This window comes from Cetorhinus maximus, chromosome 8 (assembly GCF_964194155.1).
Source record: "Cetorhinus maximus chromosome 8, sCetMax3.hap1.1, whole genome shotgun sequence".
NCBI classification, from domain to species: domain Eukaryota; kingdom Metazoa; phylum Chordata; class Chondrichthyes; order Lamniformes; family Cetorhinidae; genus Cetorhinus; species Cetorhinus maximus.
The window spans coordinates 96,593,954-96,612,081 of record NC_135886.1 but is presented as its reverse complement, the minus strand read 5'-3'; the positions used below and the strand labels follow the sequence as shown (position 1 = coordinate 96,612,081).

Here is an 18,128-nt window from a genome sequence, read left to right as displayed (position 1 = left end):
TCCATAAATGCCTTACTGATGGTATCTGGATCAATGGAGTTGAGAGTGGACTCTGTTCACTATCAACAAGGCAATGGGATATGGAGATACAAACACTCACTCAATTTCCTAACCTTACAACACCCATGATTGCTTTTTGGGTTGAAACTGACATTGAATTAGGTATGGGTTCTAGTGGCTTTTGTGCTGGTCTAGCAACCCAGAGTCTGAGAGTTTAAATCGCAGAATGCAAGCTGTCAAATTCAATACATTTGGTCATTTGTGAGCTCGCACCAGAAAATGGCTATGAAAGCTGTTGGATTGTTGTAAAAACCCAACCACTACACTAATAACCTTCAGGAATCATACTGAAACCAGGGTCGATTGTTTAAAAGCAGAAATGGACATTGTAAGGGTAGCAAACTGAATGAGTGTTCACATGTCATATCCATATCCCCATTCCTTACTGATATTTAACAGTCACTATCAAACCGCAGCCCCTGCCCCTCCCAATGACCCAAATATCTTTGGTAGCTGTACCTGCTATCTTTACATGGTCCGGCTCACTTGTGATTGAACATGTTGTCATGGCAACTAGGGATGGGCAATAAGCTATGCCTTGTCAATGTTGCCAATGCCCAAGAACAAATCATTTCTTTTTGTGATATGAAAGTGTATATCATTGTCAAATTTAGAAAGACAACTCCACCATATAATATCTTTAATAATATTCGTTGCATTCAACATGCAATTTTTTATGCGTCACTTAAGCAGGCAATATTGGCATACCTTTTGTCAAGGAATGATCGTTAAAAAATACTAAGCTTTTATCAGAATTGACACAAAGCAGTGGAAATAATGCTAATTAGACTGCACCTCTTGAGTTCTTTAAATTATGAAATAGCAATTTTATCACACTTTAGGATACACAATCCTATGTATAATATATAACAAATTAATTGAAAGAAATAATGCAGAGCTTTAATTGGAGTATATGCTACATTCACAGTCAAAGACGAAGAATCCAACCCCCATCTTTAAATGGAAGAAAAAGGATGACAACAAAAGCAGTGAGGAATCAACCAAAAGGAGTTTATCTTGGGTTCAACTTTAAGAGTATAGCCAATCAGGTACTAGATTGAAATTGAATCTTTGTTTAATTTGTTAATGGGATGACCATCGCTGGCAAGGCCAGCATTTATTGCCCATCCTTAATTCCCCCTGAGAATGTGGAGCTGAGCCACCTTCTGCAGTAGTGGAAGTACACCCACGGTGCTCTTAGGGAGGGAATTCCAGGATTTTGACCCAGTGATAGTGAGGCAACGGCGATATTGTTCCAAGTCAGGATGGTGGGTGGCTTGGAGAGGAACTTGGAGGTGGCGATGTTCCCATTCATCTGCTGCCCTTGTCCTTCTAAGTGGCAGAAGATGTGGGTTTGGAAGGTGCTCTTGAAGGAGCCTTGGCAAATTGATGCATTGCACTCCTGCAGCTGTGCATCAGCGATGGAGGGAGTGAACGTTTAAGTTGGAGACTGCTTTGTCCTGGATGGTACTGAGCTTTTTGAGTGTTGTTGAAGCTGCACTCGTCCAGGCAAATAGGGAGTATTCCATCGCACTCCTGTCCTATGCCTTGTGGATGGTGACCAGGCTTCGGTTATCTCATTTAGCTAGCTGGCTTGAGTGTGATCCAGAATTAAGCCAACAACACAGGTTCTATCCCCATACCAGGAGGGCTGCCTCCTTGCCTTGCCAAATGCTTCAGAGTCATGCCTCTCACGATTTATAACCACTTGTCTCTCTTGAACAGAGAGGGATGCCATTGGTCTTTTATGGACTATGGCTAATCACCTTGTGACCACGCTTTTGGGGAGTCAAGAGGTGATACTTGCTGCAGAATTCCCAGCCTCTGATCTGCTCTTGTAGCCACAGCGTTTATATGGCTGGTCCAGTTTAGTTTCTGATCAATGGTAGGGGATTCAGCCATTGATTGTCAATGGGAGATGGTTACATTCTGTCTTGTTGGTGGTGGTCATTACCCGGCACTTGGCATGAATGTTAGTCACCTGACCCAGTCTGACAAATATGTCCTTCTGGACTCAACCAGCACAGTCAGCAATGAGCCACTCTTGGTGATGGACATTGAAGTTCCCCATTCAGTGTGCATTCTGTGCCCTAGCTGTCCTCAGTGTTTCTTGCAAGTGGTGTTTAGCATGGAAGAATACTGATTCATCAGTTGTGGCAGTGTGGTAGGTGTGAATCAGCAGGAGGTTTCCGTACTCACGTTTGACCTGATGCCATGAGATTTCATTGGGCCATTCTGAGAACCCCCAGACCCTTCTCTCCACTGTGCCACCCTCCCAGTTGGTCTGTTGTGTCAGTGGGCAAGGACGTACCCAGGGATGGTGATGAAGGGATATAAGGCATTGGCTGGAAGGTATGATCCAGTAAGTATGACTGTCAGGCTATTGCTTTTTTTGGCTGTGGGGCAGCCGGTAGGGTGTGCTTTTGTTTTTCAGACTTAAACACATTGCAATGGGCCTAGAATCACATTTGGGCCAACCAGTTCAGGATAAAAGTTTTCCTTCCCTGAAGGATATTTGTGAACCAGATTGTTTTTTACAAGGATCGGGTAGTTTCATGACCATCATTACCAAGACTTATTCCAGATTTATTAATTGATTGAATTTAAATAGCCTAGCTCAATGGTGGGATTTGAACTCATGGGGAGAATTTTCTCTCCGCTGCGGGGGGGATTGGCTGGGAGCGGGCACGGGCGTGCACGCAGCTGATTGCCGCCTGTGATCGGCTGGGTGCCGCCATTTTACGTGGGTGGGCCAATTAAGGCCCGCCCAGCTTGACGCGCACGCAGAAGCATGTGCGCAAAAGAGCGCAGAAATCTCCCTGAGGCACAGAGCTGCCACAGGGAGATTAGTTTAAGTTCCAAAAATTTTAATAAAGAAAAAAAAAATTTTAAGACATGTCCCCTCATGTGACAGTGTTGGAGGGATGGGGGTTAGTCGGGGGTGTGGGGGGATGATCAGGGTTGGGGAGGCGGCAGGGTGCGTGGGGGCTTGGGAGGGTAGCCAGGAGGCTCAGAGGGGGTTCAGGGTGGGGTCAGTCCTATAGTTACGCAGTGGTTTTAATTCTTCTAATGTTTCCTGATAATTATCCCTGTAAGACAGCTGGAACCATCTGAAGACTGCAATTTAAATTGGAGTATCGGATGGTTTCCAGTGCAGGGTAATTGCCCAGTGGATATTTCAAATTCGCAGGCAATTGCCGTACAATTCTTCCAGGGGGGTGGGGGGTGGGGGTGTTGTGGGGGGGAGGGTGGGTATTGGGGAATGCATCTTTGGGGCACCCTCCCCTGGGTACGATGCCCTGAAGACATGTCAATGAACTGTAATGAAAAGATTTATTCAATTTATAAACCCTTCATGAAACCTCATCCTGCCCGGATGAGGTTTCATGATAAATACAAAGGCCGCCTGGGCTCCCGGCCTGCCCGCCAGCCTTAAGGTTGGACAGGCAGCTCAATTAATCACTTTAATTAGTTTTTAAATGGCCTTAATAGGCTTTTGACAGTTTGGCGGGCGCGCAGCCGATTCCGCTGCGCACCCACTGAACTGAGGATCAGAATGACGCGCGGTGACGTCAGGACACACGCCTGACGTCACTGCGCGTCATTTTATGCATTGGTGAGCAGGGTCCACCCCCGCTCACCAACCCAAAGATTCTGCCACATGCCTCCACAGCATTAGTCCAGGCCCTTTGATTACTAATCAAGTCACGTGACCATTTTGCTACTGTTCCCTTAGAATCATTAGACCACAGCATCAATCACCATCATTTGCTTGAAGTCAAAATAGATTTATTTTGCCCTATAACTCCCAATCTCCGGGGTGTCGTACCCACAGGGGAGGGTATCCCGAAGATGCATTCCACCATACCCACCCTCCCCAACACCCCCTGGAAGAATTGTATGGCAATTGCCTGCGAATTTGAAATATCCACTGGGCAATTACCCTGCACTGGAAACCATCCGATACTCCAATTTAAATTGCAGTCTTCAGATGGTTCCAGCTGTCTTACAGGAATAATTATCAGGAAACATTGGAAGAATTAAAGCCACTGGGTAACTATAGGACTGACCCCACCCTGAACCCCCTCTGAGCCTCCTGGCTACCCTCCCAAGCCCCCATGGACCCCCCCCTCCCCCCCCGCCAATCATCCCCCCACACCCCCAACTAACCCCCATCCCTCCGACTATCCCTGCACGCCCCAACTAACCCCCCACTATCCTGGCTACCACCCCATCCCCCCAACTGCCCTCTTGGCTTCTCGACTACAGACTAACCTCCACCCCTAATTGCCTTCCCAACCTCTCAACTACACCCCCAACTGCCCTTCCCACCTCCCCCCCAACAACTCTCACCAATTACCACAGCCATTGGTCACCTCCCCATGACAATCCAACGCCCCACACTGACCACTTGACCCCCCCACAGTCCACTCACCCAACCCCCAACAGATCATCCCCTCAACCACCTGACTCCCCCCACTGACCACCTGACTCCGTCTCAATGACCCCCTGACCCCCCATCCCATACAGCAGCAGTGCATAAAAATGGGGCGTATCTTCCTTTTCCCCAACTCTACTGGACTCAACTGAATGTTTCGGGAACCTGCTGCACTACACCTTTCTCACCTGGCCCTAGTCAGAAGGTTGAGCGAAAAAGGTGTGGCTGCATTTTAGTGTAAGTAAAAAGGAGCGGAGTGGCAATCCGACTGTGATCTCCACTACACAGAAGTTATGGCTCTTTATTTCTGGATTGTTCAATAATAGGGGTAATCCAAGGATATCCTCCCTGGCAAGTGTCTGTTTATTGGCATTTGGAGATACAGGCTGGAATTTTGCTCACCCACCAGGTGTGGGATAGCAGGTGTATAAAGTTGGTTGGAATTGGGGGGGGAGGGCATATTGCTGGGCTCATTGCCTACCTATCTTCATGGGGATTTTACCAGCTGTGGGTTATGTGTCGGGCCAGTTAAGGCACTTGTGGCTAATTAATGGCCACTTAAGGGCCTCTTCCTGCCACAGCTGGCATTTTACCAAAGGTGGGGGGTGGGAGGAGGGTGCCCACTCCATATGGTGGGCCTGCCAGGTAAATGGTATGGGTTCGGGATGGTGGCCCTGCTGCTGTTGCACCTTGAGCCCAAAGGATGGTCCCATCAACAGCAAGGGCTGCGCCCACATTTTCTCCCCATCACCCCAGGCCTCCTTATTACCAATCTCTTCTCCCCCCTCACCAGGGCCTGCCTGACTGGCCTTGGCGCAGCCACCCCATTTACCTAGCCAGCCAACCTCCATCACTGTTCCTCATTGAGGACTGGCTACAGTCCCAGCAGTGGCCACCACTTGGCTGACAGCTTTTGGAGGCAGGACATCCTCTACGAAAGAGCCGAAGCCGCGACCACAGGCAGTTAACTCCCTGATGACCGTAAAATCCAATTGACCTGGCCCAGCCGAGGTGGGCTCGCCACCAACTTTTCAGCCAGTGGGCTGGATCATCACCTCTGCAAAAAAAATTTCCAACCACAGAAGTAAGAAGAGTGTCTCCAGAATGGCACTATAGTATCAATGAGAAGTTTTTTCTTTGTAGTCATTCAAATTGTAAATTAGAAAGATTTTAGGATGATTGTGCCCAAAATATAATTAGAGAATGATCTTAACCTGAATGTGAAGGAAGAAAGTGTTGACAATATTCACAAGTATTGAATTTTACAGGCATTCAATGCTTGGTAAATATTTTGCTTGTAGGCAAAGCATTTACATTAATTCATAGTGACATTAATTCATCAAGAATGCAACCAGTCTTGTGCCAGCAAAGACTGGCAGATTCAGGCTCCCCTGCGCATCAAGTCACTGGGAACTCAAAGTTCAGGGTACGTAATTCATTATGAGCAAAATGACTGTAATTTGCAGCCTGCCCAATCCAGTTCAGAGAGAGGTGGGTAAGACACAAAATTCGACTATCCATCTCATCTGAATGATTGTGGCGCAGGTTCTTTTGCTTCCAGTACTGGTCCCTTTTTCTGAACAGTACCAGCAAGCTGCACATGGCAGGAGGCACTGACAATATAGCCACACAACACATGGCACAGGCAGCCGGCTTTTTCTTAAAAGTCTGGCTGCCTCTTAGAGAGAAGATGGAAAAGAAGATTACTTTAATGGACATCAGAGCACACTGAGGGATCCAAACTGATGGATGCGGCACTGGAGGCACTAATGGTGCAGTGAACTAAGATTCTGCAAGGTGATAGAAGACTCTCAAGGACCACCCTCATTACAGAATGCAAACAGGTGACCAGCAAAGTCAACTCCCAAGTCTGGCCTGAAGGACCTGGCAACAGTGCCACAAGACGTCTAATGACATGGGTAGTCAATGTCAATGAATGCATCTTCTCGTGACATATGTCATGACAGCGGACCATGGCCCGAATTACTTATGGGCACATTGAACCCTTAAAGGAAGCAATGTTTTTTTTAAAAGGCATACAAGCAAATGTTGGCTGAGAATGTAAAGTAAGCACTTCCTGGAAAATTCCTATGTGGATTACATTTGACCAACCAATCCAGAGAACATGGAATGTTGCACCTAAAAGGTGTCAAGGCCTACTTCAGACAGATACACTTGAAAGGGAGAGATGCAATGCAAAACGATGAATTCTAATCTCCAGTGGTTGCGGACACAATGGAGACTGATTACCATCTCAACAGAAACTATCCCCTGTTGAATTATATCTCAGAATATGGAAATGATCTGAGTTGAAAGAAAGCAGATTCTGGGCGAAAGACATGTTTGTTTTTTTCCCTTCCAGGAATATACAGGAAAGGGGGTTAAAAAGCCAGCTGCAAACCTAGTCTGAGTGTTCTAGTTCTGGTGTGCTAGTGTGTGCTGTGAAGGTCATAGCAGAAGAACAGCAACTAGGCATCACTGCAGCTTGCAGGTACAAGTCTCTCCCTGTTGCTGGAGGCAAGTCACAAGTCAGCGAAGCCATAGTCAAAAAGGAAACAGGACAACCCCTTCAGCTAACTGCAGAACCAAGTGTCTCCAAACCAACTGCTCAACTGTCAAAGCCAGCTCTACCGGAATCACCCAACTTCACGGCCACAACGCTTCACCATCTACTCCTCATGGACAAACCAAAGACTGATTCGTGTACTTTCTAAAATTTTTATTTTTGGACTCAACTTTTCATTTCTAATCTGTGTGTTTGTGTGTTGTGTTTTTATTATTTTTCTTGGGTTTTTAGTAACTAATAAACTTGCTCTTTCTTTGACTCAAGAAATCCTGGTTAAATTGGCTCCTTCTAAAACATGGATATATTTGGACTAGGAAAAGTTAACCAAAAGGGAAGGGATCCTTTTTAAATTAACCTTGTTGTGACCAACTAAGGGGGTTGAATAAAGGAGGGGAGCCAGTTCATCCCTCCTCACCTGGGAACATAATAATTTGGGGTACCTCATCCAGGATCATAACTAATTGGGGGACCTCAACTGGGGACCGGGCATAACACATATACCCACCCCAACACCAGCCACTTAAGCTGCTCAAAGCCCCAGCATTCATCCAGCATCAGTCTCTGAGACACATGACTCATGCCTAACATCCAGATATTCCACCTCACCCTCACACACCTACCAGTGCTGCCAGCCTCACAGCCACCTTTCATATATGTCCAGCTATTCAACTATGATAGGCACATCACCCAAAAGCAGTCCTAAACAACCACTGGCATTATGCCTGTTTCTTGCAAGATAATGTGGCATACAATAGAGGGGGGCAGAGCAGATCCGGCAGGGGACAAGGACACTTTAATGTCCTGAGCCCTCCAGAGGGGATGGTTTGCTCCATCATAGTGCCAGCTGCGATAGGGCTCGCAGCATCTGATATCATTGAGAACATTGAGGATGACTGTATTCCTGCTTTATGTTTCTTCTCAACTCCCAGCTCACCCTCACCCTGCTATGATGAGCAAGTTGATGGTTTGGCCATGGATCTTTGGCTTCTCACCTCACCCTCTGCTTCACTGACAAGAGCTTACCCCTTCTTATTTCCTTATTTCAGACACCCAAGAAGTGCCACCTGCATGATTATAGTAGCCCAAGGAGGAAGAGGGAGAGCAACAGCACAGCAGCATTGAAGATGCCCCACCACTTGATCTGACACTCAGCCACCAGCATGGATACTGGCGCTGCATTTACCCTGAAGGCTTGTACAGAGTGCGCATCAGCACATGATGAATCACTGTTCACAAATGGGCTGCAGCCAAGCCAGGGATAAAGGTGCATTTGGCAGCTCATGGGAGTGCGAGGTGGCAGATGGCTATTGCTACAGAAGACTCAGACGAGGACCTTAATGGAGTGGCATGCAGGAGAGTGCTGATTGGCATTCGCATGAGATTCTGGGTACATTGGCTGGCCTGCCAGACTGCCTTCTGTCACTGTCAAGGAGCACTGATCAATCTGGCTTCGGTTTGCAGAGAGTATGGCATAGGGTTTACCCCCTCCAATTTCTCTGGTGCATCTCTCTTGTTGCTTTTATTCTTTCACGGGACATGGGCGTCGCTGACAAGGCTGGCATTTTTTAATTTCCCATTCATAATTGCCCTTGAGAAGTTGGTGGTGAGCCGTAGATTTGAACCGCTGCAGCCACACCCATAGTGCTGTAGACCCAGAGGCACTATCCACTGCTATCCCATACCTGTTGCAGCCTTTGGGGTTTGGACAGATCATGTATTCCCCTGCTGTACCTGTGGGGATGCAGCAATATTCCCTGGCAAATGGGCCAAAACATGTCCAAAAATACTTCAGGCACTTTACAGCGGAAAAAGTTCCATAGATTTTGCTTGCCTGTAAACAGGGTACCTGGCCTTTTAAATAATGCTGCTGAAAGTCCCCTTTTGTTTTCATGTGTCTTTTCTTGGGTGTGAACAATGCAGGCGTTGCCAAGACCCACACTGTCCAAATTTGGTAACTTGACATCACGTCAACCAGTTGGGCTGTGTGGCATTATGGTAGCACCGTTTCAACAGGGTGGGGATGGGGGGAGGGGGAGTTTATCTTAAACTCCCCCTCCCCCCATCCCCACCCCGTTTCTTCCCCCTCCCTTTTTTTTCAATAATTTATATAGATTCTTCTTTTCCCACCTATTTCCATTATTTTTAAATCTACAACTAATACTTTGTTAGTCTTTCCACCCCACCCCCACTAGAGCTGTACCTTGAGCATCCTGCCATCCATTCTTAATTAGCACTTTTCTTAGATAATATCACCACCTTCAACACCTCTTTGATCCTTTTGTCTGTGACGTCTTTTGATTATCTGCTCCTATCACTGCTTGCTTATCCCTACAACCACCCCACCCTCAACTTCTCTCACCCCCCGCCCCCCACCTTAGACCAGCTTATATTTCACCTCTCTCCTAACTATACTTCAGTTCTGCCGAAGGGTCATGAGGACTCGAAACGTCAACTGTTTTCTTCTCTACCGATGCTGCCAGACATGCTGAGTTTTTCCAGGTAATTCTGTTTATGTTGGGTTTAGAGATGATTTATCTGGTGGAGCAAGCTATGTGCTTGTCTGTCCCTCTCTGCAAATCTTCCACGGTCACGTACATCATGATGTTGTTGGCAGACTCTCCACAGTACTTCTGCTATGAATGAGTTGTTCATCTCCAGTGGGGTTGGGGGTCAGGTTGCAGAGTGGTTGTGGGGAGAAAATGGCTACTGTGCCAGCCCTCTGTTTTTATCTGTGGTTCAATTAGAGGAATTACCCTTAGCTAAAGTGTTGCAAAACTGCCCAATATTTACAAACAAATCTGTGATGGGAGCTGTGGAAAGATCAAAACACAATCTGTTACATGGGAATTAAGTAAGAGACGTGTGTGGGGGGTGGGGAAGGGGGTGGTTGGGGGCATGGTTAGGGGTGGTTACCTAGAATTAGGCAAAGACTGAAAGCCAAAACTAAAGCAAAAGAGCAGCAACAATGTTGGCAGCAGTGGCAGGCACTACCTACACCAAGTCATAGAATAAGATTTTGAAATCTAACCGAAAGTAGAAGCAAAGCCACATCCTATTACTGCCACAGTAAAACCAAAAGCATGTGAGAGGGCAGATTTCCCTGAACCATAAAATTTATTACAACTGTTGGTATTCTTTTCACACTACAGGGTTGCTTCCAATTAGAAACAATGGCCAAGATTTTTCAGTCGGTGTGCGGGGGCAGGCCCGACATGCCGGCGCGTAAAATGACGCGTGATGACGTCGGGCATGCGTCCCGACATCATCGTGCTGTCTCATGATGTTTTGTTCGGTGGGCGCGCACTGGAGTTGGCTACACACCCGCTGATAATTAAAAGGCCTATTAAGGCCATTAATGAAGTAATTAATGTAAAGTTTACGTTGCCCATCAAGCCTCATGGTTGGTGGGCAGGCGAAAAGGCCAAGCGGCCTTTACGTTTTTTAGGAAACCTCATCCACAAGCGGGATGAGTTTTCCTAAAGCTTTTATGAATTAAATAAAAAGTTTTCCTGAAAAATAAAAACATGTCCCATCTCATGTGACACGGTCACATGAGGGGACATGTTTCATTAAATTTTGATTGAAGCGCTTTTGAAAACATAAATAAAAGCAATCTCCCTGAGGCAGCCCTGTGCCTCAGGGAGATTGCAGTGCTCCTTTGTGCACATTTGTGAAAGAGCACTGACACTATCTCCTCCCACCACCCGCACAGGTAGTGCTGAGTGTTACCGCTCGTGTATTGCGCTGGGCGGGCCTTAAATGGCCTGCCCACGTAAAATGGCGATGCAGAGCCCATTGCGGGCAGCGGTTGGCTCTGCAACTGCCCCCACCCATTCCCGCCAAGCCCGCCCGATGCGGGGAAAATTCAATATAATTAACAAATGTGGGAAATCAGATATGAACAAATCATTTTGCACTCAAGTCCTAAGATATCTTTAGAGAACTTCTTATCGAAAAGAGTTTCTTACAGAATTGAGTAATAAATATACTCCATGACGTATTCAAGTTCTTGGCAGTTGACAGCAGTTAATAAACTTTGAAGAGATACAAGTCTAACCCACAGTAGCAGAATTGCTGAAAGTTTTTCCAGGCATTAGTTGGTTGGCATTTTGTTTAACACGCCTTACTATCCACCTGCACATTTATTATATAACTCCGTGCTTCAGTGTATCAAAACATATAGAATAATTATTCAAGTTATGAGACCCATTGGTGTGTAAGTTGATTTAAGAGGGTGATTTTGTGAAAGTGTTCAAGTGGGGAGCCCTGCTCACTGGGGACTTCAACAAGTAAGTCCTATGTATTTGTCATTTGGACTGTTTTAGTCAAGCTAATGTAAGTGCATTTCATCATGTCTATTGTGGTCTGAATCACTTTGGGCTTTATTAATGCAGTGCTCTTAACTCATTATTAGACTTCTACTGCAGATTTTGCATCTTTCCTTTTATTTTCTGAATGTTTTTGCAATACTTTCCCCCATTGCTGAAGGAACATTGGGAAACAGTAAACATCTTTGTAACCGCAAACATGGGCCAGGATGGTGGGGTTTCCCATCCCGCCATCCGAAGAGTCAGCGGGGAACACACCCCCCACCGGCTCTGCCTGCCCCGCAGCCACTTGGTGCTCAATTGGCTGTAGGAGGGACTTCCGTCCCCTCACTCAGGAGGAAGTCCCACTTGCTAGCCAATCTGATTAGCTGGCAAGTTTCCAGTGCCTGCAGTGACAGGAGCTGTAGTGGACAGAAGAGCAACTTCCTGAAGACGCCAGAGCCGAAGTCCCAGGAGAGAATGGAAAGGTAAGTTTTCGGGGTCTGGTGGGGGGAGATGGGGAGATTTGGGGGGGGTGGGGGGGGTGGGGGGGGGAGGCCTAGGGGAGGGTGGATTGGGGTGTTGGGGAAGAGGCCAAGGGAGTGGAGGGAGGTCCAATGGCTACTGGACCTTAAGGGTTGGGCAGGGGCCTGGCGGCCGAAGTTAGAAGGGGGCTTCTGATGGAAGCCTGATCATTTTTGGGCTTCCCCCACACCCAGGAAATCCTCCTGCCAGCCTAATAATTGGCCACTTATAGGCCTCAATTGGGGCAAGGGTGGGCGGCCTGTCCGAGGCCTCACCCACCCCAGCTTAAAATTGCTGAGAGATCGGGCAGGCAGGAATCCAGTGGGAAGCCCATTAGTTCTATTTCACGCTCTCCCCCAAAACAAACCCACCAATGGGGGAGCATGAAATTCAGGCCATAATTTTCAAATGGTATGTTGCCTCCCTATTGCCAGAGTAAACATAACATTAAACAAGTGTAAGACATTCCCTGGGGAGAAGATTGGTCAGATATTGTAACCAATGGCCTAGGTAGACGAAGTGTTAAGATCCTTCAGGGAGAGTTTCAGGAGCTAGGAAAAAATAATTAAAAAGGATGTCAAAAGTAGCAATCTCAGGATGACTCCCAGTGCGACGTACCAGTAATTATTGAAACTCGAATACAGCTAAATGCATAGCTGGAGAAGTGGTGCGGGACTTTTCATTTCAGATTCTTGTGACATGGGGACAGGGGAAGGGGCTCCTTTACAATACAGATGTGTTGTAGCTGAAAAGAACCAAGACCAATGTTCTCACTGAGAGGCTAACTAATACTGTTACGAGGTTAAAATTAGAAATATCCCAAAAATTGCAGGAACCAGATTGAGGTGCATAGCAAAAAGTACAAAGGAGGTATGTCAATATCCGTAGTATAACAAATAAGATTGGTGGGCTGCAGTCATAGCTTGCCATATGGGATTATGACGCGTTGCATTATAAGACAGCTGGCTCACACAAGGTCAGGAATAGTTGAACCGATATTCTTGGTTCGCTAGAATCCAGGAATGATAGATAAGGGCTGGGATTCGAATGTTATGAAGGATGAGGGACTTCAGTTATATGGAGTAGTTAGCAAAATTTGGAAAAGAGCAGGTTTAGAGGAAGTAGGGGGGATGGGTGGTGCTAATTGAGGTTTTTCAGATGGTGAGAGGTTTTGATAGACTGGATAGAAGAAACAATTCCATCTGATGGATAGGTCAATAACCTATTAAAGTCTTGGCAAAAGATCTAGAGGAGAGATTAGGGGATGTGTTTTCACTGAGAAATTTATCAGGGATTGGAAGGCTCTACCTGAAAATGCGATTCCATTAACAATTTTAAAAGGGAGTTGGGAAAGGTACTTGAAATGAGAAACTTACAGGGGTGTGCAACTAAACACAACTGCTCTTTCAAAGAGGAAGCACAGGCACACTGGGCTGAATGGCCTCCTCAGTTTCTTTGACTCTATAAATGCATTGTGTTGAAACCGACAGCCAGTAAAGTGGAACTGCTCCAGCTAATTGGAAACTGTGATAGCTCATTAAGTACAAGTGCTGCTTGCACAGATGTTATTATGCATTGAAAATCATTAGGTTGTTGATACCTGGTTTAATCCCAATGGGGGGTGCACATATTCAATACACTCTATTTCAAATCGTCTGCAGTAACCAAATTTTAAAAACACTGCAACTTGAAAATAAGACCAGAACACACTTACGCCCTCTGAGATTTCCAAATCTAACATTCCACGCTAAGGCTGCCTATTCATGCATAGTCATCATGTCAAGCTGTCAAATTGATAATCCACAATTCCAAGCTGTCATGTTTAGCTGTTGCCCTAATGAATATCAACATCTCTGGCTATCAGATACACTATGTTATCCGTTTTAACAGTAGTAAAGGTAGCTATGAGTGACGGTGTTTCTTCTTCATCACTGTCTTCCTGTTCTTCGGTCTCTTGCACTTTCACCACTGCCTGGCCACGTTGCAGCACTTGGATATCTGAAAAAAGAAAGGCACAAAGGCAGAGTTATAGTAAGGGAAGGAGGACGTGGGGTGGTGGGTAGTGGGTGGTGTAGCAGGCGCAGGTTGGAAAGCAAGAGGTACATCTACACCATCTTCAGCTCGTAGAGACAGACGAAATTGTGAGATGAGGGGTAAGGATTTGAGGAGCAGGATTAGGTGTGAAGGCACTATCACCTTCAATGATTCCAGTCCTATTGCTGGTGTAGTCCATACCTATGGTGGCAACTACTGTCTCATCCTTCAGGGTGAGGACATGTAGTCTTGCCTGTCTGTCATTGGTTAGGTCCTGCTGCCTGTGGTTGTCCTCCAGGAGAGAGGGAAATTTGTCAGTGAGTGTTGTGCGATGTATTTAGGTGATGTTACTGCTATGGTTGAATAGCTGGCAGTGCATGCAAGCTTGTAGCAGTGGTGAGTGTGTAAGAGTGAGTTGAGGCAAAGTATATTAGATATCAGTTACGATTGATAGCAGTCGTTGGTGGTTGAGAGATGGGGATGTGATCCACTGAGCAGTATGTAAGGATGGTGGTGCAATTGATGGGACATAACATTTAAAGATACATTCACTGGCCTTACCATTTGTTTAAGGCCATTGAACTTTTTGTGGCACGGCATCCAGTCTTCAGGGCTAGACTCCTGGCATTGACCTGGACTGATCTCACTGCCTTTGCAGTTTGTCTCAAGGATCTTCTGTCCCACAGTGGATAGAGTGCATCTCACCCCCTGTCCACCTCCTGCACCAAGGCTTCCAGTGCAGCAGTGGGAAACCTTGAAGCCTGCTCCCTGTCATGTTTTGTTATTCTTCTGTTTTGTCCCAGGTTAGGATCAGTTGTAGAATGACTTCCAGTCCTGTTACAGCCGCAATGCACCAAGAGATCCAGGCGAGCTTTGACTCATGCAAGCCTCACAATCTGGAGCTCCCTGCTCAGGCACGCTGTCACTCAAATGTGTGCTTAGTACTGACTGTTGACTATAGTTATCTAATTTATCAAGCAGCACAAAGTTTGTTTGAGTCTGCATCAGAAGCAACAAGTGGAGGGTAATCTGCATTGTGATTCTCATGCTCATTTTTGGGCCCTGTCCAATTTTGCAACCTAAGTGTCTTATATTTAGGAATGCGCAATTCTGACCCAATATCTAACTACTGACAGCGTAGCCTAGTGGGTAACAGTGGAAACCCCTCCCCCACCCCTCCACCTGTGCTCTGAACTGGATATGTGTACACCATTCCAATGTTTTTAAAAAAGAGACTGAGAAAGCATTTGATTGAACAAAGCCAGATAGGAATTATTTTAATTTCTCAGAAAGCAAGTGAACCTACAGGGCAACAATTAGGGTCAGACTCAATTCAATCAGTACAACTTGGCTTTGTGTAAAAGCATAAAATAATACACACTTTTATGCTCCCTCACATGAATGAATTTTACTTCTTTGCACTTATGCCAGGATTATGCATACTAATGTCTTCCAATGCTGGAATTTGGGAGCACCTAATTAGCACTCATGCCACCACCAGCACGTCTCAGGCATTTGTTCAAGACCAACAGAAAATCTAGCCTCTGACTGATAGTTTCAGGATGAAAGTGGGAATGTTGGGGTCCCCAGAAACATACATAGATCACCTCTAAAGAGCTCTCTATATAAGCTGCAGGGGGGTACCTTCACCTTTTGCAGCTTCTCAGGTGCACTTCCACCTTTCAAAAAGTCAGCATGCCTTTCTTGCATATTGACCTTCATAGTTATTGGATCCCAGCAGATTTAGCAGATATTCCAGCAGACTCTCACCAAATTTACAGTTTGAGTCCACCAAAATGGTCAAGAAACTTTGGCCCATCTCTTCTCCAGTACATCATTAAATTATTCTTTATGAGCAGGATGCTAAGTCATAAATGCATCGTTTTGTACACTCTACAACTGGACAAAATATACCGGTTGAGTGACACTTATGTTGCTGGTGAAGTGTGGCGGCATTATTACAGGTGTACATGATTAGCTTTTCTTCTGTTGTTCCAACTATTGAATTTGTATTTCACAGAACTGATGGCAGGAAAATTATGACCAGCATTTAGATTGGCAGATATCAAATCTGCAAAAAAATTGGGTAAAAGACCATTTCTTCTTCCAAAAACTAATATATCCCCCTTTAAGTTCTGCCTCTGCAATGATCATGTTCTTAGAATAACCTGACCTTGAATATCTGTAGTTTGTTTACCTGTGTTACACTGAAGTATCAAATGCCTTCAGAAAGCCATACCTGTAGATACTTCCCATCCACCAGCAGCCTCAAAAATTCAACTAGCTTATTCAGATGACGTACCCTTCACAAATCCACGCTGACGCTCTTTGAGCAGTTTGTATTTGTCCAATCAGTTTATCTAACTCTAACAGAATGTGTTTTATTGCAGACAAACGTGACCCTGAACGATCGTTTCTCCTCCATGAAGATTCGTCAGTGTACTGCAGCATCAAGAAGAGGAGGCAGAACTGTCACTCTGGGCTAATGCTTGTCTTAGTTGCTTTGCTTATGGTTTCATTGCAAATATATAAAAAGAGACATAATTTATTTATTATTAGTGATGCTTTCAGATAAGCTTTTTAAAATGCAAGTAGGGTGTTTAAGTGCACACAGAACATCTCAAATGCTCTCAGTGCAGATTAGTTTAATTTTATCAAGCAAACGTGCTGTCCACTCTTAATTTAAGTCATTCTGCTGAAATTCGTTTGATTTATCCAGTTATTTGAATTAAGCAATTTAAATAAACCGGCATAAGAAAGAATTCTTGCTTTAAAAAAAATGGACAGATAATTCGAATTGAAGTAGGTGGAATAAATGTATCTTGGAGTGAAAGTCAGAAACTGTGGTTCTGTAATTGTTATATGAGAATGGCCCACAAAGCCGAGGGTTGAGCTCTATGTTAATGGTGAGTGAACGCCCAGCTACAACACTGCATTGGACAGTCAACGAATGAAGGTTTTACAGTATTGCAATGGGTTGAGTACAAAGGGAAAGTTTGTAGGATTATTAATTAATAGTTGAGCCTCACTCATATAAGATCCTGAGGGGTCTTGACAGGGTGGATGTGGAAAGGATGCTTCTTCTTGTGGGAGAATCTAGAACTAGAGGTCACTGTTTAAAAATAAGGGACAGCCCATTTAAGACAGAGATAAGGAGAAATCTTCTCTCTGAGGGTCATGAGTTTTTGAAACTCTTTTCCTCAAAAGGTTGTAGAAGCAGAGCCTTTGAACATTTTTAAGGCAGATGTAGATAGATTCTTGATGAGCAAGGGCGTGAAAGGCTATTGGGGGTAGTCAGGACTGTGCAGTTGAGGTTACACTCAGATCAGCCATGATCCTATTGAATGACGGAGCAGGCTCGAAGGGTCAAGTGGCCTGCTCCTGCTCAACATTCGTATGTTCGTATGTTTGTCAATGTTACATCACAGACCATGGTATATCAAAGAGCGTTATTTTAAAGGTAACTCTATTATTAGAGACACTTATAAGAATAAGATGGAGGTTAATTAACCGAATTGCTGAGGTTATCGCCATGTAATGAGAGGGGCAGTACTAGCTCTGATGCCAAGAGTGATATAAATGCTTTGTTTGGGAAGTGGACAAAATGCATTAAAATCAACCTTGTAGCATAGTCACAGCTAAGCAAAATGTACTTCAATCAATAGGTGTTGTTAACACCAACACTGATACAGGTCCAAAGATCTCTAATCCTGCTGGAGCACAAAAAATTAGTTTCATTTCGTTTTGCTGCAAATTTATGATGAGGTCTCTACTAGTGTTAAAATGAATTAACTAGATAAGAATTAGGACTAGCGCTGTCCTGGTACAAATACTTAACTTGGTTTTATTTTAAAATGCAGCTGATAACCCAAGCAAGTTTAGAATAGTTCAGGGTGTAACTTGGTACAAGTATATGCTGTCGATTATAACTTTATCCTAATAAGATAATAGTCACAAGAGTTGTAGTGTTAGATGATGTATGAAAATGAAATGGCCTTCATTATGTGTAAAATCAATTTCCTGGATCTATTTAAGACAAGAAAGGAATCCTTTTATAGATTTATTTTTAAAGTAACTGATGTTGAAGTTAAATTAAATGGTTATTTTGTTCATTGCAACACACAAAAAAAACCTTAACATAGCTGCCATTCTATTTGTCAGTAAAAAGAATTGCTTTGCAGGGCCAAATAAGTATAAT

At 44.9% G+C, this 18,128-nt stretch overlaps 1 protein-coding gene across 1 annotated transcript in view; it reads left to right on the top strand.

Moving 5' to 3' along the window:
• The window catches only part of LOC144683819 (UAP56-interacting factor-like), a 38,471-nt gene extending 21,708 nt beyond the window's left edge, over positions 1-16,763 (top strand). Inside the window, exons 8-9 of the mRNA XM_078547283.1 lie at positions 989-1,109; positions 16,321-16,763. Of these exons, the coding sequence (XP_078403409.1) occupies positions 989-1,109; positions 16,321-16,416 (217 nt within the window). The 3' untranslated portion in view covers positions 16,417-16,763. The remainder of the gene's footprint in view (positions 1-988; positions 1,110-16,320) is intronic.
• Positions 16,764-18,128: the final 1,365 nt, after the last annotated feature.